Here is a 22,227-nt window from a genome sequence, read left to right on the forward strand (position 1 = left end):
AATACCTCTGAAATGCAGCCTTCTCTAACAGAAAGCAGATCTATTCTTGAACACAGATGAGCTTCCCCTGTGTCAATAAACACAAACTGACTCTGTTTAAAACACAGAGGAAACTGGTTAATTTCTATCTCAATAAAATTTATGAAGCAATAAAAACTTTGTAGTACAAGCTGTGTGGTTTGTTTCACTTCCTTGTCACATGAATTAATGAGGAAAATTCTTCTCTTCATTCTGTTACGCAGACTCGTGCTGGAGAGGGCACCGTACACTGACCAAAAGCCCCGAGAGCCTAATTCTGATTTCCACTCCTCACCCGCAACTGCTTTATAAAGTTTGGCAAGGAACATTTTTAATTTCCCATCTTTGTGATGACAGTGTTTGTGAATGCGATTGCCACGACACTGTGAATTGTACTTAGTAATACAGTATAACTGATGGGGGAAAAAAAAGAAAGAAATGGCATGTCTGAACTAGGGTAACTGTCACCAGATCATACTAGTATAACCCTTCATCCTCTATTTATGATACTGATATATCAGCTAATTTAAATTTCTGCAACCCTTGAATAGGAACAAAAGGGAGGGATGGGGAAATGTACTCAATGTCTGAAAATACATGCCTGCAACAGCAGAAGCAGAAAAGACTGGTAAAGACTTTATGCGTAATATTTAGTCAGATTAAATACAACTCTTCACTGCATGTTTTACTGTCATTTATGTTCTCTCTGACCACACAAAGAAAGCTGCTTCTGACAGGCCACAAAAGCAAGGCTTCTGGGAGTGTTTTGTTCTTTCTCTTCAAATCCTCTGATGCATTAATTTCCTGACCTCTCTCCTAATATAAAACTACAGCTCACTCCTTACATGATCATCTTTGTCAGAACAACTTCCTGCTGCTCAGACAGCAGCTCATCCACTACACCTAATGGTTTCTGTTAGGAAGGAAGGAAGTGAAATGATGCCATCATTACACTACATGGAATAATCCACATACCTCATGTGGACCTCCCCTTTCATGAAATACCAGCGTGATGTATCAAACCCATATAAAATCTAGCTCCCTCTGTCCTAACGTGTGAATCAGGTGCCATTTAGCCAATGCATTTTTTGTTATACCCCTGGAGACTGGGGGGGTTCACTGGGGTGGATATTCACACTCCTGTAGGCTGGGAGACAACTGCATGGAAAGACTGCTCCCTTGTTCTTGGTCCTCCACGCTATTTGTATAGTTGTTATCATCTTTTAACTCACCTACCTGCCTTATAAAGAGGAGTCTTTGTGTTTCAGGACACAAGATTGCCTGAAGATGACCATCTGAAACCACAGAAGTAATTAGCAAAAAAAATACTGTGTATTTATCTCCCTTATACTTTCTGTGCAATATTCACTAGCAGATTAAGGCCGCTTAGAGGAAAGGATGGAGTAAAATCACAGTGAATCAGGGCATTTCATCAGGAAAAGACGACAGCACTGACAGAGAAAGGGTGCCAATGGGGAAAAGGTCAGACCTCCATATGTCTCCACCCATGGGTTCCTGTTGATGGACCACATCTCTGAGCAGCAGACAATCAAATGCAGTAACAACAGATGCCACAACAAGAAGTTTGTAACACTTCAGGAAGGTGTGAAAGGAATGACAGTTGGCTGCCTTTCTCAAATCTTTGGCAGAAGCCTCTCTTCTCACCCAGAAGGCAGCCGAGGCTGTGGCACCTTTTCCTCACAGTTTCACTGTGTTCAGAGGTTCCACCGATGATCTTTGAGTATTTTAGTCAACTAGTTACTTAGATTACAGAGGCTGGGTTTCTTTCTCATGGACTCTCCTCTGTGACAGAGACAGAGAAGAGTACTACAGATCAAGATAAGACCATACATTTGTTTTAACTGTTAAGGGACACAAGAACATGGAGGTCTTCCTGCCTCTTTTGGGAACTGAACAAAAGTAGGACTTTTGTCCATTGGTAAGGGAATGTTTTCTCCTGGAAGATCTTTCCTATTCTGGTTGAAGAGCTTCTGCAAATGTCATTTTGAGAAAGAAATGTTAAAATGACCTATGAAAACTCCACAGAAGGAGGACACCTTTCTTCTGAAACAAAGAACACCAGTGGAGATTTGAGGACTGCAGATTTAGTAACAAGAACTGATATATTCTTCTTAACAAAGATCTGAAACCACCTAAAATAGCTAACCAGACTACTCAAAAAAGACAGTAAACAAGGTTTTTAACGGATGTCCATGGAAAACATTTGTAGAGGCTATGTCTTTTTCCCTTCACCATATTACTGACAGCCCAGATTCAGTTAATGTCTTACTTATGAGAAGCCTTCTTTTTCTTTGCAGAGTCCAATGCACTATGCACAATCAGAAACAACCTCTTTTTAGTAGGAAGCCTTTTGGGGATAGGCAGATAAAAAAGGCTGCTTGGTGAACTGAATCAGATTCCAAGGAAGAAGGTTTGAGGATACAGAAGAGCTACACCAAAGGAAACCCACATCAGGTTTTTGTGGTCTCTTTCCAGCTGATAGGATTGGTAGGCTGGTAGAAAGCTGCTGCCTTTAGCCTTTCATTTGAAGGTTTTGAAAACTGAAGGGATGCTATGGAATAAGTCTTGGGCAAAGATTCCCTGTTGCCCAACAGACCCATTCTAACTTAAGTTTTGCAAACTCATGTTACTTTTTGCTCTGAAAAGGCCCGTTTTTCTTCTCTTGATAAAACTGCTTAGTGACTGAGAACTATTTCTGAGAACACCAAAATCTGCATTTGGTCCATCAGAAATGCAAACTTGACTGAAGAGTTCATAAAGACTATTAGTATAGACATTTTGATTACACTGATAGGATTCTGAAGGTATAAGCACACGCGTGAAACAATTTGTATTTCCTAAACAGTGATGAATTTAACAACCATTCCTTTCAAGAAGTTTCTGGTTTTTCTGAAAAGAAAATTTTGTATTATCTTTAATCACCTATAGACTAGTGCAAATACATGACTCAGTATTTCAGATGACAAATGACAAAAGGCAAATCAGGTAAACTTGAAAAACTGGGAAGTGGAAGTAAAACATCCTTAAACCAAAAGACTGCAGGTGATTCTTTCAGTAGGTAGCCTTTAAAGTAGTTCAGAAATTATTCCCTGCAAAATGGCAGCCACTGATTTTATTTCAAGTGCTTTTAAATTTCACAGATCAACACCCACTGTTTTAGAAAAATTAAAACCTATTTTTGTCTCTGATATGTCTGTCTTTAGGGGTTAAATATATTCACTTCTAGTACATTTGGGAATTGCTGAAAACGAGCCTATAGACATCCATGGATAGGAGGCTCTACCTGACAGGAGACTATCAGAAACATCAGAGTAGAAAGATAATTTCTTGTCTCCAAAGGATTTCCCACCTACATAATTAACAGTCCCTTGACAGTCAAGGCAGAATGCGTCCAAAAAGATTTGAGTCAATTTTGATCTTTGTTTTTGAAAGCAAAGGCACTGCATACAGAACCTTCCAAATTGCTCTGGATTTCAGATATTCACAATGATAGCTGCTGCAGACATAAAGGATGAATTTGTGTCTAGATAAAACTGCTTTAAACTTATTTTTGTGATTCTACTATCTCACCTGTCCTGTCTAGAGAATGTAGCAGGCACAATTGAAAGTTAGGTTGTTACTGGCTGAAGATCTCTTTTCTTCAAGGCCTTCTCAATAGGAGATTAGTAAACTATCTATTTAAATACTTTGAGAAGTGTGGGGTTCTCTCTTGTTGTCCATGAAAAAACATCCTCTTTCTTTTAAAGATTCTAGACAGAGAGAAATGTAATGTATTTGCAAGCCAGTTGCTCACTGGCAAAAAGGTTCATGGTTAGACAATCAAATGGGTAAAGACTGTTCTTTGACAAAACTATATGGCTGACCAACTGAGAAATTCATATGAGATCTTTAGACTTCAGGAGTGCAAGGAAGGACTGCAGAAAGAACCCAAATGAACGATGAATCAAAGAGAACATTGTTGATAAAGCTCACTATTACTTTTTCTCTGTCACAGGGAAGTCAGCTATAGGGAAAACCACACAGAACTAGGAAAATCTTAGATACTATTACCGATAGGTGGTAGGAAATAAGGAGGAAAGAATGAGAGAAGTGGAAAGACTAAGAGTGAAATTCTGTCTCTTTATGGCTGGCTGTCAACTGTCTTATAGATGCCATAAATAAAATATACGTGGCCGTATCTTTGAGACCTTGAAGAGATTTTTTTTTTCCTTCTCTCCAAAAAAAACTCAGCATACAACCCATACCCCTCAAAGAAAGAAAAAACCAAAAATGCTAATTCATATTTACTGCTGGAAAAATATTCCATTGAAAATAGTTTGAAAAACTGAAGGAGAAGAGCAGTATATCTTTATTACTCTCCAAACTGAAACCAACAGCTGTCCTCACAGAAGGAAGATTAGTGTTATTTATGTGCCTCACTCAGACTCAACGGTATTCTTGGATCTCAATATGCTGTACTATGTTTATAACACTGCCTTCCCTCATTCCTCCTAAGACAGCTTTAAAAGATTACATTACAGAAAAGCAAAGGTTACTGGAGAAGCGTCCTTCGAAATTATGAGATATTTACTAGCTAGGTATTGGTATGAAAAATTAAAGCTTAAGCCAAGCACAGCGGTAACTTTCCAGCAAAGAGTACCTGCACGCTCTCCTCCTTTTTCCTTCAGCTGTATAGATTCAACAGTTGGTCTCTTCATTACTAGGCTGTCCGTAAAAGAGTTGTTCTCTGTTCCATATTGGGTTCCCATGAGCCCTTGTTTAATAGCTGTCTGCTATAATTTATATATAGCCCTGGTTTAGGCAGCACAATTTCCTTTTTACTGCCATTTTAAAATATTTCACTAATGCTGTTCAACTAATTTTAAGTCTAAAAAAATAAAGGTGACACACTGTATCCTAATTTCCTAGGAAATCCCCGTGTGAGAAGTAAAAAACCAACCAAATAAATTATGAACTATCCTGCTCTTAGAAACGCTGAACTATAGAGCTGAGAGGACCTCAAGAAGTTGTCCAGTCCATCGCCCCTACTTCTGAAGCAGTATCAGCGTCTATCCTGAAAAATGTTTGCATAGATTTTCCTCTAATGGAAGACTCCACAAGCTGCTAGACAACCAACTCCGCAGCCTCATTATCCTTGCTGTTAGAAATGCTTTTCTAATGTCTCACTTGAATCTCTCCTGCCAGAACTTAAGATCCTTATTTCCTGCCCTTTCTGCCATGGTCACAAAGAACAGACCAACCTGTGATAAACAAGATCTCATCTGACTTAATACCCTAACCAACCAACCAAAAAAACCCCAAAACCCAACAAACAAAAAAATCCTAAACCAATTAATTTATTTCAGTATTGTGATATATTTTCTAACCTATGCTGTGAGGTTATTTTCTAACCTATGCTGACCTTCTTCAGTCAAAATTTGGGTTTAAATAGAGCTGGGGGCAAAATGGAAACTTATTAAATCCTGTGATAGGAACATTATGCTATTTACTAGTCTATTTCCACCAAACCTGTATTTCCTGCATAAATGCACTGTGGCTGACTGGGACTTTCTGTCATAAACACCTTATACTACAGCAGCAGTTAAGTATTATGTATTTTTCAAAAAGTACTTCAACGAATGGGTGTGGAGGGTAGGTTTTTTCAAGGACCAAAGAGGAAAGACTATTGCACTGCTTTTTTTGCACTGCTTATAATAGAAACCTCTTGTGAGGTCTTCTAAAACAACAATTCAGCAAAAAGCAAATGCTGAAGCGACTAAGTCAGCCCCTATAAGCCTTTTTTTCAAAAAGGCAGCTTTCAATGAACCCATTTTAAATATTTCTCACACCACACCCCCACACCCCACCCCCCAGTTATTCTTATATAAAAACTTTCCCTCCCAACCCTTTCTCTTTGGAAATTTGGTAACCATAGTTTCTGTGTCCTGCTGAGACTTGACATGTAGAGCTGTATTCTACCTGCTATTAAGCTGCTGATAGTAGTGTTTCTGTTGCAATTTATGAGAAATGTCAGTTGAAGGCAGAGAGTATTGTACACACTATATTTTCCCAGCTGGATACCTCCGTGAACAGAAAGCAAAAACATGAATACACATACACCATACGTTTGGGGGAGGGGAGGAAAGAGACTGCAGGAAAAAAAGGCTGCAGGTTAGATGTGATGTTGGGTGGTCTAAAACCGGTAGAAAGTGAACATGTGAATGTGAAGATACCTCTAACATTATTAAAAAACACCAGAGGTTCTTAATGCAGTCCTTGGTACTACATCACCAATACAAAGACCCCTCTGTTGACTCCTTAGACGCCTCTTTCCCTTACACATATAAATTGAATTGTTGCATTTTGAAAGCTGTCACATTCATCTGTTTGTTTCTCTGACCCAGGCCTGCAGGTTCTTGTTTAATGTTTAGCACGAAGACATTTTAATCCTGAATACAGCTTAGCCACTTTAGCAGTAATTATACCTGAGGGTCTTTGGGTTTTCTTCTCCCCCCACCCCCTGAGTGAAAACCAAGCCACCAAGCACAGGAAATAAAATTGTGTCTCATCATGCTATTCAACAGCAGTTTACTTACTTCAGTGACAGCGATATCATATAGCAATACATTTGTTTGTGAAAGTATTTTAGCCTTTACTGGATAACAAGGAGAGCAGTTTTCATGTTTCTTCATCACACTGACAGCTGAAGGTAATAGACTTCACAAGAGAGGAACTGAAGTCCAGTTCAGCAAGGAGTGAATAGGAATTAAAGCAAAATGTTGGTTCTGTCTCCTAAAAACGTCATGGGACTATAACTTTTTCTACACCAGAAAGTATCGAAGATTACAGTAGAAAGTATTCACCAAAGATTACTGCTCTTCAAGCGCTGCCTCCCTGGAGATCAGAGTTTTGTGGCCACGACCTTCTCTCCAGAGAGTACTGTATTGAACTGAAAGTTTGCAGGCAAATAGTTTAACAAATCCCATAATTTATGTCTACTTCACAGTCCACACTATACAGAAACATTCACTTGTCAGTGAGGAACTACTCCAGATGTAAAAGTCACTGGTAAAGAAGAGACAGATTATTACAGCAGCAAAATCATTCATTATGGAACACATGTTGCTCAAATAGCATATGTGCCTTCCCAAAAGTTATCAACTCTTGTCACTAGTAACAGCTTCGAAATTCACCATTAATCTTTGTCATTCCCCAAATCACCTCCTCCATTAGAAGCAGAGAACTGAAAATAATGAAAATCCCAAACCTACTAAAGTTAAAACGCTCACAGTCAAACTGAGGATAGAGCCAATTACCATTTAAATAACAACATGAAACTCTTTGAAGGAAAGGCCTTTTGATCTTGAAGATTCAAATGCTGAACAGTGAGAATCTGAGTTCTTAAAATTTCCAGGGAAAAAGCTACAAAAAAAGAACTATGACCCAGGCTGTCAGTCATGTGCTTAAAACCCTAGCATTTTTTACTGTTAAATGTAGCTCTCTTGGCGTATAATTAGTGGCAATGTCATCATCAAGACCACAGTTAATAAATGCTTAAGTAACTCTTTGCTTGCAGGTCGTTCTGGTGTGGAGGTGTAGGGAGTAGCAAGAAGTGAAGGGGAGACAGACCAAGGGTGAAACATGAGTTGTATTTTTCATCCTTCCCCCTGTGGAATGTTGAATTTACGACTTCCAAGTTTTGATCAACTCACACTTAGTTGTTAATACAGATTTTGCAAATTTGAATGCCTTGTTAATTTCAAATACAAAATAGTGTAAGGTCAAATGGCATTAAAAATCTCATTTGGGTAGAATTACGAACCCTGTGCCTTTTGAGCAGCAAAGGCGAACAATAAAACTGTACTGAACTGCAGTTCAAATTTCTGTCATTTTTTAATCCTTTCTCTGGAGAGCTGTTCAAGGAATGATGCTTTGAAAAGTCCTTTAGCCTTTGACAGCCTATGGAGTTTGCTGATGTCACACTTCCTAATTGACACAACACAGGGTCTGCATGGCACATTGCTACAACATTTGTTTTACAAGTGCACATTTCACAGGAAACCAACGATTAATTTCCCAAAGACTTACAGGCATACATTTCCAAAAAGGGAAAAATAAAACTGTTACATATCCACACAAATCAAAATTTACAGAATCATGGCAGCCAGCCAGCAAAACTACTCCAGGTCTGCTTTCCCATCTGCTTGGCCTGTTAACTGAAAGAAAATAAAATCAAATTGCTCCTTCTGCAACTAATTCTCAGAAGAACTCCCTAAAAAACAACTTCCATGACACAATTTTCATAATGCAGAATGCCTTACGACAATCAGTAAACTTCCTAGCACTGTGCAATGTAGACACAATAGCTCAGAAATGGGTATTGAGACAAGAACAGTTCCCTTCTGCCCCAGCATTGAAAAGGCGCTATGCCAAGCCACTATTGCTGATCACAAAACAGACCTCTCTTGATCCTTCTACAAACTAAGCCCTCCAGCAGATAAACTTGACCAAACCTTGATGTAGTGGGTGATGCTACCCCCTCCTGTACATCTGTCCCAGCCCTTTGCTTGAGGCTACAGCCCTTGGAGCAGGGAGGGTAGAAACAAATGTGTGTCAGGTCCTTGGTCACCTGCAATCACAGCATTAATGTAAATGAAACTAGCACTGGCTTACGCAGGTTTGTGAACTTGCTGGCACTGGAGAGCACACACAATCCCTGCTGTTGCCTCTGCTAAATGGGAGGTAACTTACACAGATCAGCTGTCTGAGCAGTTGAGGTCAATAACGCCTTCAGCTATTTGTCTGCTGGAGCCCTGACAAGTGATTCTCAGTTTATGGCAGTGTACCATGTCAAAATCATTACCTTTTCTTTTAATCTATAAATTAAAAACCCATGGTAAAGACTTGCACAGCTTTTGTCTGTCTACCGTTGCAGTGGTATACAGTAATTAATATACTACAGGTTTCTACTTCACAGATGAAAAAATAATTTGACTAGGAGTACTTTCAACAGCTGCCCATAAATCAGCCCACTCTCAAGAGTTCAACTCAAGAGTTATTGTGTCTATTGTGCATCTTAAGGTTCAAAGCAAGATTATTCATGCATTCATTCATAGCCAAGAATATATCCCAGCAATGAAATTTACCCTTCAAAGCTGACCCAAGCTTAACCACTGGATTGACTAAATAATTTAATTGCTCAATGATATGCTACATCCCTTCTCTGAAGATTGTATTTTTGGTGAATTGAGCTACGTTTATACCAGTGGTATGTTAATAGCACATATTCCAAAAGTGTAAGCAGCTGCTGCCCACAAACATTGCCAAACTGAATAACAGGAATGCAAACAAATCTCCTGGTGCACAGTTAGGTTTTTAAAAGTATTTAAAAATTGTAGGGTTACAAAATTACTTTAGTAGAAGAAAGAGGCAGAAAATAGATGAAAGCAAAGCTGTTATTTACAGAGAGCCCCTAATAACTGAGTAATGTTGCCAGTGTAAGAACATTAATTCTGTCACCTCCTTTTCATACCCAACAATTTATTTTCCTTTCTGCGCAAAAGGGTTTCTGTGACTAGATGTAATCATGAAAAGAACAGTGAGTGTTCTCCTCACATACTAGAAAGAAGAGTCCTGGAGTAATTTCTCCTCGCTTGTTAGGAGAAGCTATCTGGTGCAGCTAATTCAGTCAACATTCCAGCCTTTCCTAGCTACACTAAACCAATGCAGCTAGACTGAAGATTAAGGAGAACGGAAACAATTACATTGTGTGTTACTGCCAAGGATGCAAAGACTCTAAATCTCCTTGAAGCTGAAAACAAATTAGCAGCTTTTCCTGCATCAAGCTGTCTGTCCAAATGGAGGTTTCTTTTCACAACAGCATTACTAACTGTGCTCCTTGTAGATAACACTTTGGGGATACAAAAACATTTTCTCTAAGTTATTTCCTGTCACTTGCTTGTCTAGACCAACAGAACCATTTGTAACCCAATCACCACCCACTGCCTTGAAGCAAAACCAAGCACATATTTACTCCCTGAAGAGTCCCTCTCCCCCCTTATTTTTACTAATTTCATGTGCCACTTGCATGGGCAGAATGAAGATAAGAAGAAATGGCGTTAGCCTTCTGGTTCGTGTTTCATAAAAATGCACCATCAGTTGGGAAATCCAAACCTCTGTGCCACCTTTAATCTCTATCTGAGGGAGAAACTGCCTGTCAGTTCTTGTGGAAAAACCTCCGGACTGGGTATCATGAAATAAATGACTAAAATGCTACACAACTTCATTCCCACTGTCAACAGGAAGGTGTTTGCAGGGGAGGTGTAGTCATTCAAAATCTGTTTGATCTGCTGGCATCTGCAGCTTCCCTGGTCAGCAAGAAGCCATACCTTGGTATAACAGTGCCGTGGCTGAGGCCATCAGAACTTCAAGTGCTGGAGAAAGGAAAATTCAAAGAAACCAGTCTGTGCAGCTTTTGGGACACACACAGACACAAAACCTACCAGACAACTCTCAAGATGTGAAGGTTTGTTGTGGGAAGTTTCCAAAAGAGCTAGACTGGAAGAAAATGCATGCGGTTCAATGAATGCCTCCGCTCTCACACTGGATCAGCGGAAGTCGGAAGCACTGTGGACATCTCTCAGCCTTCCACCAGCACTTGTGAGGACAACTTCGCTGCCGCCTTTTCTCTCCCCACCAGAACTATGTTTGAACACTTTCCCAGCTAAATCTGTTTCTAAGAAACCCTGACTAGCCAGTTTAATGAGAAACAAACTACTATGTCACTATGTTTCAAAACCAAGATCTTTCACTCCCATCTTAAGTAACCCTCCACTCTGGAAGAAAAGGGGCCTAGCTGGGGTTTGCAAAAAATTGTTAAGTTGAAAAAGCTCAGAAATTGGCTACTGCCAAAGAACTAAACTGTACTGCCACTTAAGAGTCACACAGGTCTGACGTGCTTAAAAATACTGAATTCTTAATTTTTATAAGACTACCAAGGAAAACTTTTTCTTTGTTTTATACAACAACGGAAAAATGAAAGGCTTTTTCAAGTGCGTGCAGACTGTGCTGAAATGTCATCCTCTCCCTCAGAATTCAATAAAAATGATCTCATTTTAATTAAGTAATGAACATTAGTAGCTTCCACTGGCCTTAGTTCAGGTTGTATCACCTCTAAATACAGGTCTCTAGCTGGGAATTGTTGCAACCCAGGAACAATTTAATTTTTTTTAAATTTTTTTTTTTTTTTTTTTTTTTAATTGCTCAGGCTTGTAACCGGTGATGCTTCTTACTCTGAAGCTAAATGAAGTCTACCAATAGCCAGCAGTTCTTCTGGATGAAACTGGCTTGGATGCAGACAAATTTGTACTGATTTCACTGTCACAGGTAGTGGTTTGAACAAAATTTCTCAAGAAGCAAATATTAATTCATTGCAAAACTTTCTCAGAAACCACAGAACCTACAATCATAACTTTCAGGACTTTAATAAATTTGTAGAGAATAACCTAAAAAGTAAGCTTTTTTTTTTTTTAAAATCCGTAATACACATTAGAAGGCATACTCTGCTACAAGTTGACATCAGCTTATTTCTTCCCTAAGGAAAACGGCTCCTTTAGTGAAACCTGAGACTCTTCATTCTGTTTCTAAAATCTCCCAACTAGAGGGGGTCACATAGCCTCAGGCTTTAAAAGATCCACAAAAGCCAGCTCTATATGAATGCAAGGTTAAGAAGTACAGGTTCAGTCACTGTAGGGGAAAGTAAACAGGCAGTAAAACGTAATTACTTGTTTCAACCTACTTAAATGCAGAAGTTTTAAGTGACTGGGGAAAAAAACCCGCCTCTAGATTAATTGACGATTCATCTCGAACTGCCCCCGCTTGAAACCAACACTTGTCCTCAGTGTTAGGGACTGGCTACAGAATTGCCATCTACTGACAACTAACTTCAGTTCCATTTTATTAATGGAGCTCTTTATACTATTGGCTAAGCCACTAGGGAAAAAAACAAATGGCCTGATCTGCCTGTTAACGGTCATATAGAAACAACAACAACAAAATTCAAACAAAACAATATCACTTAAATACACTAAAATATCACCCCAAGCAAAGCTCTAGTAAACTTCCCAACTAAGCTTAACAAGTAACTGACATCTATGAAAACAAACAAACAAAAAAAGTAGGGGAAATGAAGGCTTTTCTTAATTATTCTGTTTCATTCTGATTAAATCTTTAACAAGGGTAGTAAATTCTGCCCTTAAAAATTAATTCTATGGCCTTTTATTTCCATAGCTATATCCCCTTAAAAATCCTTTGACATTTAAATTTTCAGGTAGTAAATACAAACCAGTGTTAATTTTGATGGACATATAAGTGTTTCTGCTCTAGTTGATACTCCTTAAAAAAAAAAACAACAACCCCCCCCCCCCCCCCCGAATTAAAGCAAAGTGCTCTAATACTGGCCTTTTGGTTTTTATCCCAGATGTTTTTGGGTTTTTTTCCTCTAAATCTCATGGCATTTGGGGGTATAAAATTGATGAACCTCAATTGTGGTTTCCATTGCAACACTAGCTTTAATAAATCTAGACCCAGTTTTTCAGTCTAAATCAAGAGAGCTATTTCCCTTGAGCTTTTCTTTTTTTATGTTCTTTGTCTTCACCCTCAATCTCTACCTTTCCTGTCTCCCTCTTTTAGAACAAAAATATAAGCTGTAATCTTTTAGTAACCCTGAAGGCCAAAGAACTCTTCACTGTTCAAAATTTTTGAATTGAGGTTTTCCTTCTGCTTTTTGGATTGCCTCTTGTCACCAAGAGTTCCAGACTAGTAGCTAGTTACTACTACCTCAGTAATAACTGGAAAGAATTATGAATATGCCCTCAGAGTGACAAAATATAAGTTTCCAATGATTCTAAAAAATGAAAAGCTGGATGTTAGGTCAGCCACTGATCTTATACAGGCAAGTTAGTCCCAATGGCAAAAGCAGCTTTTCGCTACGCAGCCTGAAACACAGAAAAAAAAGATTATTTTATTAAATTGCTATTAATCTGTATTAGTGAAAACATACAGTCCAGCAACCAAGAGAACTTCTCATTCATCACTGCAGAAGACCAGCAATACTTAGGAGTGTAACAAAACGGGAAGACCACAGCTTGTTCTAACTAGTTAAACTATGTACGAACTTAGAGTGACTGTGAGAACATCTTTAAATAAGTGGTTTAATCCCTGAACCACACCAGTTAAAGATACCATTTCAGTTGTGCTTTCATTCCTTACTCCAGTGGTATTTATTTAGTAAGAAAACACTTGCACGGATACACACTTTCTTCATTAGCAGTCATTTCTCCCCCCTGCTATCTACAAATCCAAACACCACATGTTGCAAGTATTTTGTACTGGAACGGTCTCACTTCTAAGCAATCTGCTGCTATTGAGATTTTGCTTTTGAGCAGTAAATGCTCAAAAGTGTTGCTTTTCTTAAAGCAACTCCTTCAGTGTTGATAACCTCACTGCTCAAGCAGGCTCACTTTCACATTCAAATAGCTCCAGGCAAATGTTTCCAATCTCAATCATCCTCCTTCCTTTTTCTATGCACCCTCCCTGCCCCCATATGCTTGTTTGTAAAAGGGATAATTTTCTATGTATGTACAAGCAGCGCAGGGAGTCTTCCTCTGTAGCAGTCTGGCAATATACAGCTTTTTATGTAAGCACTGTCTGGAATCTGTTAAGTTTTTTCATTCTCTGCTTTGGGTTATAGCAAAAGAGTTGCACCCAGTCTTCTCACTGAGCTGTAAAATGTGGCATTTGCCAGGTCCCTTTAGATAAGCTGGCCATTACTACCCTGGCTAAAGAAGACACTTTGGATATTTTTGGTCAGTTATTGCAACTGTACTGTGGCTATGCTCTGCTTAGCATGACATCTGTATCCGTAAGAGTGAAGCAACAAGACAAGCACTAGGCAGTAAACAAATCACGCATCCCTTCATGCAATAGAGATGTACAGCCTCTCTAAACAAAGTTGTAGGACTAGCAGTAGTTAGACCATGCAGTGTGTATATGTTCAAGGAGGAACACTGACATTTAAATACCAAATTTAGCATTTAACAGAATCTTTATACAAATTTCCTAAGTGCTTTTCTTCCAGTGGTGGTCTGCAGTCTTCAACTATCTTCTGAAGCAATGGTGGTGGGAAGGAATGGAAGGGGTGATGAACTAGCTTGACTTCTCCACTGCATTAAGAAAGCCTGGAAATTAGCAGTGGTTCTGTTTTCACCTCATTTTTTTCTTTTTTTTTTTTTTTGCTGTTACAGACCTTCACTAATCTGTGATGCTTTCCATCACCTAGACAAACAGCTTTAAACTTAAATTACTGTTTAAATGAATGACTAATTGAACATTTCTGGAAAAAGGAGTGCTTTGTAAAAGAATCAGAATTAAACTCAAGGAGGTCAAAATACCTCCCAGCTGACATATAGCTCTGCCAGCAGGGAACATCCACAACCTATTTTGCATTTCTCCTTCACTGAGAAGGTTTATACTGACATGATTTATCTACTGTTTGCTGTGAACGAAGAGCATGCAAAGGTTTGGTTATCATAGCCCAGCTGATTCATGGCAACTCATTAAAGCCACATCAACTCAAGAGCCAGTCCCAATGGTTTAAAATAATTTTAAGGGGCTTCTGTGGATACACAGGGGTTTGGCTCTAAAATTACTGTTTGCTTCATTTATTTTAGATGAAAACAGTATCAAATAGACTACAAGTAGTTGTCTAATTGGGAAATTGAAGTTGTGTGTGAAGAAGTGTCTTACGAGGAGCTGTTGATGGAACTGGGCTTGTTTAGCCTAGAGAAAAGAAGGCTCACAGGAGACCTTATCGCTCTCTACAACTACCTGAAAGGAAGTTGGAACGAGGCGGGTGGTGGTCTCTTTTCCCAGGTAACAAGCAATAGGACGAGAGGAAACAGCTCAAGTTGCACCAGCGGAGGTGTAGATTGGATATTAGGAAAAATTTCTTCACTGAAAGGGCTATCAAACATTGGAACAGGCTGCCCAGGGAAGTGGTTGAGTCACCATCCCTGGAGATATTTAAAAGACGGGCAGACGCAGCAGTTAGGGACATGGTTTAGTGGTGGACTTGGCAGTGTTAGGTTTATGGTTGGGCTCCATGATTTTAAAGGTCTTTTCCAACCTAAATGATTCTATGGTTCAGTCAAAACCAGTTCCCTTTTTGGTTCTCTCAGAACAAACATTTTGTGTTATAGCAATAAAATATATCAAAATTAAATTACTGCCATACTGGCTTTGACCAAGCAGTCCATCTAGCCCACTCCTTGCCTCTAACACTGGCCAGCACAGTACATTTCAAACAAATGTGCAAGAAACACTGCAGAAGCCAGTTACAGGACAATGTCCCTACACAAGCACATACACTGATAAGGTCAGGCAAACTGTCGAGATGATCAAAAAAGCCCCTCAGACCCAACAAACCTCAGCGTACCTACAGCTAAATCTCTCTCACAGTCCGAGTCCTGTAACGTTAAACTCTTAAAACTCTTCTCAGATAGTCTGTGTACATCCCAAAGTACAATCTCCCGAACTCCTTTTGTAAAGTAGGTAGAGCATCCATAAACCACGAACATTTTCATGCAAGCCTGTGGCTTCCCATTGTGAGATACAACCCATTTCTCTTTTGCTCTAAGTCTCTACGTAACACGTACTAGGTGTCAGATTTGAAGTGCCTTAGATAATACAATGAGACAGTTGAGGTCTATAAAGAATCACCTATCTCAGGCTTCCTTCAATCCATTGATTTACTGGGTCTGATATCACAGACAGTAGAAAGAGGAAAAATAAAACATAACATCTCAAAATATAAACGTGTATAGGCTTTTTCTGAACAGATGACATTTTGATACCGGCTGACATTCATACTGGTCAGCAGATAACTCACATGACAGTAGAAAATAGCTTGATTTTAGGTGTTCTGTTAATGTAGCTAGCCAAAAAAACTATCTTCTCCACAAACTGCTTCTGTGTAACATGGACATAACAAAGCCTGATTTTTGAGCAATGGATATCTTTATGCTTCTCTCCTATAAAAATACCCACTCTCTTTCAATTCTGAACTGAATAAGGTGGGTAACAATACCAAACCACTGCTTCCTGTATCCAGCAAGTCAAAGGTCTACATCACACAGAAAGGACAGAATATAAATGCACCCAGTCTGAAAGCTTACCTGTTTTTTACAACTGTATCACTTGGTTTAATAAAGGATAATGCCTTTCTCTATAAACCTTGTCTGAGCTCAAGACAACAGTGTGATTTAATCATGTTTATCTGAATTTCTATGAATTATTGTAACAGTCTTTGATAAAACAGACTTTTAAAAAATCTCTAATTTCTGCAATTATTTACTTATATATTTGACACAGCTTTCAACATTACAAGTTTCATTGTTTCATCATGCTTTTGTATTTGTGAAAGTAGGAAAATGTGGTTGTTAAACCACAAAAATTGCTAAGGGGGATCAGAGGCAGTCAAATCACTTCTCATTCTTCTAATTCTATTCCTATAGACACATACACACCCTTCCTTATACACACATGCACGAACACATATATAACCAAAGATATTTAAAACAGACTGTTCTTTTAAAATAGTTTTTGCAAAACTAACACCACATACTAATGCAGGGAGGAATCCACGTCAGCTCTGTGCAACAGATATGTTTTCAAAACAACATCTATGCATATTAGTTGCAAACATGGCAGGCTGGGAAACCCATACACAACATGTATCAGCATGCCTCTTTGTCATCTAAGCGTTCTCCTTTCTACTGAAAATTTCTGCAAAATAGTATCAGAACTGATGCTCAGATAAATTTGGAATACCGTGGAGATGATCCCATCAGATTTCTAAGATCCAGCAATTCCTCTTTCTTACATTTGACAACTAGTCTCAAGTTATAAAAATCAACAAGCTAACTCTGATAAGAGGACACTAAAAAATACAGCTCATTTCCCCATTATTTGTTACTGAACAACAGCAAGTTGTACCCAAACTGCACAAAGAGAAAGAATGTCAGCGCAGCAATGCGAGAACTCCAACGCCTCATGTAGACAGCTTGTTCTGCACACAAAGGCAGCAAGTTGACGGATGGCTGTTTTCCTACACAGTTTTCAAGCAAACAAGACATCATCAGAACTAGTGCTTCCCACATCTAATGGCAGACTCTACTACTAGATGCAGAACCAAAATCAGGACATGACCCAAGGCAACTGCATGTGAGAAACTAAACAAAAAAGCAAGCTCTAAGCAATTTAGAAAGTTGGTTGGTGGTTTCCCTTTTTTCTGGGTCATTTTTATTTCCTCCAGGCAGTAAGAAACAATTACTGCTCTCTTCAAAACTGTTTTCCCAGAAGATAATTACACAATTTAGCAAGTACCTGATTCTAGATAAACCTTATTTCTCAGTATAGAAATACAGTCTTTTAGCAGCTGTTTCCTAGAGTATCAGAAGAACCAACCAAACAAAAAATACACTCCAGTAACACTACCAAGATGCTTTTTGTGAAGGACTTTTACTGTTACTGGATGGTAGTTTCTGGTGTCAAATATCCGCATCAGCTGCCAGCTTTCAGGCTGACTTGCCCACAACCATTTCTCATTCCACTACTACAGGGCAGCCTCAATTAGTTCCTTCAATATTCTTTTCTACAGCCATTAACACCACTTTGGACACATTATCGAGTCATATCCAAACAAGGTCATTGTGGAGATGAAAATGCCTACAGCATACATATGTAGAAATTAAACACTACACAACTTAGTAGCGCAACTGAGAAATGCCCACGTGATAACCAGCAGTCCCAGTCAATTATATGAGTAACTAGCTATGGTTAGTTACAAAGCCCTGTAATAAAATGTGACAGACTTCAGATGCTATCTTCCCTTTACACAGTTTAAGATTGAAACACTCTAGGAAAAACAGTCTGATTTATTAAATCTGCTGATCAAGTCAACTGAATAGATTAGCATGGAATAAATGAAAAGAGCTGTAGTAACAATGCTGTCTTTGATCTGCCAGTTTTGTCTGAAATCCAATGCTGCTTTCCCCCCCCCTTTGGAGTGATTATCTTAAAAATATGACTAATAAAACTAAACATCATCCTTTTTCTGACCTTGACGAACAAATGCAACAGAATGTGACAACTTGTTTAACATTCCTAAAAGAAAACTGGTTATTTCAGATACCGAAAGCCTTCAAAACATGAATTCTCAAGTATACGCCTTCTCCTCTATAAAGCATATATTACATTTAATAATGAGTTCTACATAAACTATCTGATTTCATCTTTCTCCACTCACTCTACTATTCTTATTATAATAACTGTGATCACCACATCCTTTCTGTATTTACATTCCCACAGCTAGTTGCTGCAGCATATGAACACTGCTCAGCAGCACATTTGGTTCATAGTTCCCCTATGCCATAGAGTATGCAGACATCCTACAAGCCTACTCTAATCACCTCACAATTCGTCTTACAGAGTGGCTAAATCAGATACAAAATAATTCAAATATCTTAAAACACAAGCTAAGGTCAGAAATTTTCATACCTTAGCTTCTTAGAATTGTTTTACATTAAAAAGCTATCGGATATATAGACAGCTAGATAGATGTCAGTTTGCATGTGTGTTTTTATTAGGTTTTGGAAAGCAGTGAAGGGAGTGAATATGAAAGAAACATATGGGCATCACAAAAGAAATTTGTATTTCAGTTGGTCATTATGAATGTCAAAATGGTTTTAGATGTCACCAATTACAAAGATGTCAGTTAGAGTATTCTGGATTTACACCAATTTAGGAAAGGTCATGTTCTGGCCTAATTAAACTCAAAATGATAACTGGAGAAAACGAGTATCTGATAATCTTCCTTCTGTTAAAGATAAATAGAAGGCCCATCTGCACCCTGTTTTCTAAAATTTGGCAGAAATGGCTTCACGCAAGCTGCTAAATAGCTGCTTTCATGAACATGTCAGAAAATTTGAAAACAGCTAAATACATACATATATGTGTGCCCCAAACGTCAAAACTTAATTAAAATGCAAAAATTATCATTAGGAACTCATTTTTCATAATATAGTGTTGATTGTGAACACTGGGAAAACCAGAGTAAAATTTATGCTATTTTCTTCAGTCAGCAGGGTCTAAAACAGTAAAACACAAAGAGCACAGTACAAACCATACAATATCAAATCATATCAATTATCTTCATTCTCTTAATCTACATTCTAGCTATATTTCTAGGTTATATTAGAATCCCATTTTATCTATTATTGTAGTCACTCATAGGTGTAGTGTTGCCAAACAGTATTTGTAAAGCTGTGGAAACAGGCACATTCAAAACCGTTTCACTCAAACATGCCGTCATTTTGCGCTGAGTTGTTTCAGAAAATTGTTTTAGACAAACTGGGAAAAGGTTAAGGGAGTTAATTTCTATTAACTAACAAGAGTTTTTAAACCAGTAGAGCGCTGAGAAACTGGTAAATGGAATGTCATCCTGACCAGAATGCACTTTTTTTAATACTTCATTTCTGGTGCCAAACCTTTAACAAGGCAGGCTTCTTAAATTCAGTGGGGGTCAGAAGTTTAGTTTATTCAGCAAGAATAACACTATTAACAGCTACTGCTCTTTCATGTCAACACAGTTACTGCCCACACATTCCAACTCTGGTTAATACAGGCCAGTCAAGGAAGATTGGAGCTGCTAAGGGCAGTCATCTCTGCAGGGATATTTTAAAACAGAATTTATACTGTGCTTTAAAAACAATATAAAAGGATCAATCTACCTTATGAATCTGCTGTAGACATACACAGAGAGAAAGATGGATGGATGAAAGCATATAAAAGCAAGTAAATCTGACTCTCTCTATTGATTTTTGAGAGGACAGTGTAGAGCACTTTGGCGAGGTCTTATATATCACTGCAAAGGACCAAGTGCTGTTGTGCGTATGTCTGAAGGATGTTAGGATTTATCATGAAGCAATGCACTGCTGTATTCTTTCATTATATCCTTTTGTAAATAATCCTGTTTTCACTGTTGAGGGAGGTAGATCACTAAAAATTAAATAATCCTCAAAACAAACATAAGACCAATCACAGGAAGACTCTCAAGCAGCTATAACTGGAGAAATCCACTATAATTAAACCAAAAATTGCAGAAGTTTAGTGTACACCTGCAGTATTTTTAGCATTAACAGGAGAAAGCTGGTATTTTAATAATGAGCTTTTGAAAACCAAAATGGAAAAATTTGCATATCACAGCATAATCCTCTTCCTGCTTACTTTGTTCTAAATCATAGCAAATCAACGTTCAGTATTTCCCAAAGCTCTCCAGCACTCCTACTTGGCCAAATGCCTTCAAAGGATATGAAAGAAATCACTCTGGTTTAGATAGCACTTCTTCACCAGATGGAACATTTCTCTTCGAGCAAGACTACTTTCCTCTTAAAGCATGTTTCAAATAACCAAAATGCAAACAATAATCACATCAAATTGAATTTCTGCGGGGTCTCTGGGGCTTCCATTGTTACGTAATGGCAGCATTTTTGATCATAGTGTCTGAATTCCAAAATATTCAGCTTTCTAAGTTTTCATCTAAACTATTCACGTATCCACTCCCATCACATATACCCCCCTCATGACATACATTTAAATAGCACATTTATGCTATTATATTAGCTATTTCTTCATATGCTTTTCTCAATATAGCAATAGCAAACAATTCCATTCTTAACTGGGGTTACATGGTAGGTCATTTGGAAATTACAGTTGCTTAAATAATAAAAAAACTGCCATTTGTTTTTAAAAGAAAAACTCAACTAACTGAGCTATTAAGCTCAGCTGCCATTGTACATAATGGTGTCCCAATAGACTAGCAAGCCCTTAGTTAGCACCCAGGCAGATACAGCAAAGTCTCCTCCTCGTTAACATATCTCACAGACAAACCTAATGGAAAAAACAATTTACCTTCTTCAGTTTCATGCCACACAATTCCTTCCAAGTTCACGCTGGTCCCAGGCTCACAGGGTCCAAGGCATTCGGGTTCTGTTACTACTCCAACCTCGCAAGTATTTACACCCACTGAACGAGTCCGTACCAAAAGCTGCTCGACTGGTGCTGCAATATTGGATGAAGATGGGGAAAAGTAGGAAGGCAGAATCTGAGGTGTGATACTGCTGGAAATCGGAGGTGGAGGTGCAGGCACTGTAAACAGGGGATCAACCTGAAAACAACAGACAAACTTACTATAATGGTGCTGTGAGATTTAAAAAAAGATAAATAAAAAAAAAAAAAAAGCCCAGTTTGCTGAGACTGCATTTGTGTATGCAGGGATTTGGTGTATCATGGGTCATTTCAGTCTTATGAGTTTAATTTTTTTGACATCAGCCCAAATGCTGCACATGAAAAATTAAGTACAAAAATATCTATCATGCTAAACAAGGCAAATTGCTAAGTTTCTACAAGACTATTCCCTGTTGGCATAGACTGCTAGTACGAAATAATAATAAATTTTAAAAACAAGGATTAAGGCCACTTTTTTCTTCGTGCTGACAGAGACTGATTTGTGGATGGGAAGTAATTTTGCAAACTGGGAACTTCATTTTCTATTTAAAGAAAAACATTTATAAAGACAGTACAAAGACATATAAATGCCATTTTTTCATGTGCATCATAGAGAAATTAGCACTTGGAACAATTCTAATATCCATATGACATCAAATATAATCTCTTGTCATCCAATAATTTAAAATACATTAGGATCACCCACCTAACAGCTTACAGATAACATATACATCTTTCTACTTGAAATAACAGATGAGGACTTTTACAAAAATCTATTCAAACCATCTAATTTCTCAGGGTTTCCAAAATGCGTATCTGGAAGAATACAACTTGCCAGGCAATCAGTCTGTACACAGACAATTCACACAGAGACAATATCTATATATGAACTGAAGAAGTTATCTTTCCCATATGACTACCAATATACCCAGTAGCAGATCTTCTCTACACAGATTTGGCCTGAGGGTTCTCGGTATTTTACTGTGGCCATAAGGTCCTTTGTCACATAAAAGATAGTCAAATGAGGATATGAATGTGCCAACTCAAATAGCTAAACCATCTAAAATTCATGTTTATTTGGCCCAC

General features: G+C 38.3%; 1 protein-coding gene across 1 annotated transcript in view; it reads right to left on the reverse strand.

Moving 5' to 3' along the window:
* ZNF608 (zinc finger protein 608) overlaps positions 1–22,227 on the reverse strand; it is an 82,676-nt gene that overhangs the window by 25,185 nt on the left and 35,264 nt on the right. Inside the window, exon 3 of the mRNA XM_050913587.1 lies at positions 21,046–21,301. Within this exon, the coding sequence (XP_050769544.1) occupies positions 21,046–21,301 (256 nt within the window). The remainder of the gene's footprint in view (positions 1–21,045; positions 21,302–22,227) is intronic.

The sequence above is a fragment of the Gymnogyps californianus genome, chromosome Z (assembly GCF_018139145.2).
Source record: "Gymnogyps californianus isolate 813 chromosome Z, ASM1813914v2, whole genome shotgun sequence".
In the NCBI taxonomy this organism is placed as follows: Eukaryota; Metazoa; Chordata; class Aves; order Accipitriformes; family Cathartidae; genus Gymnogyps; species Gymnogyps californianus.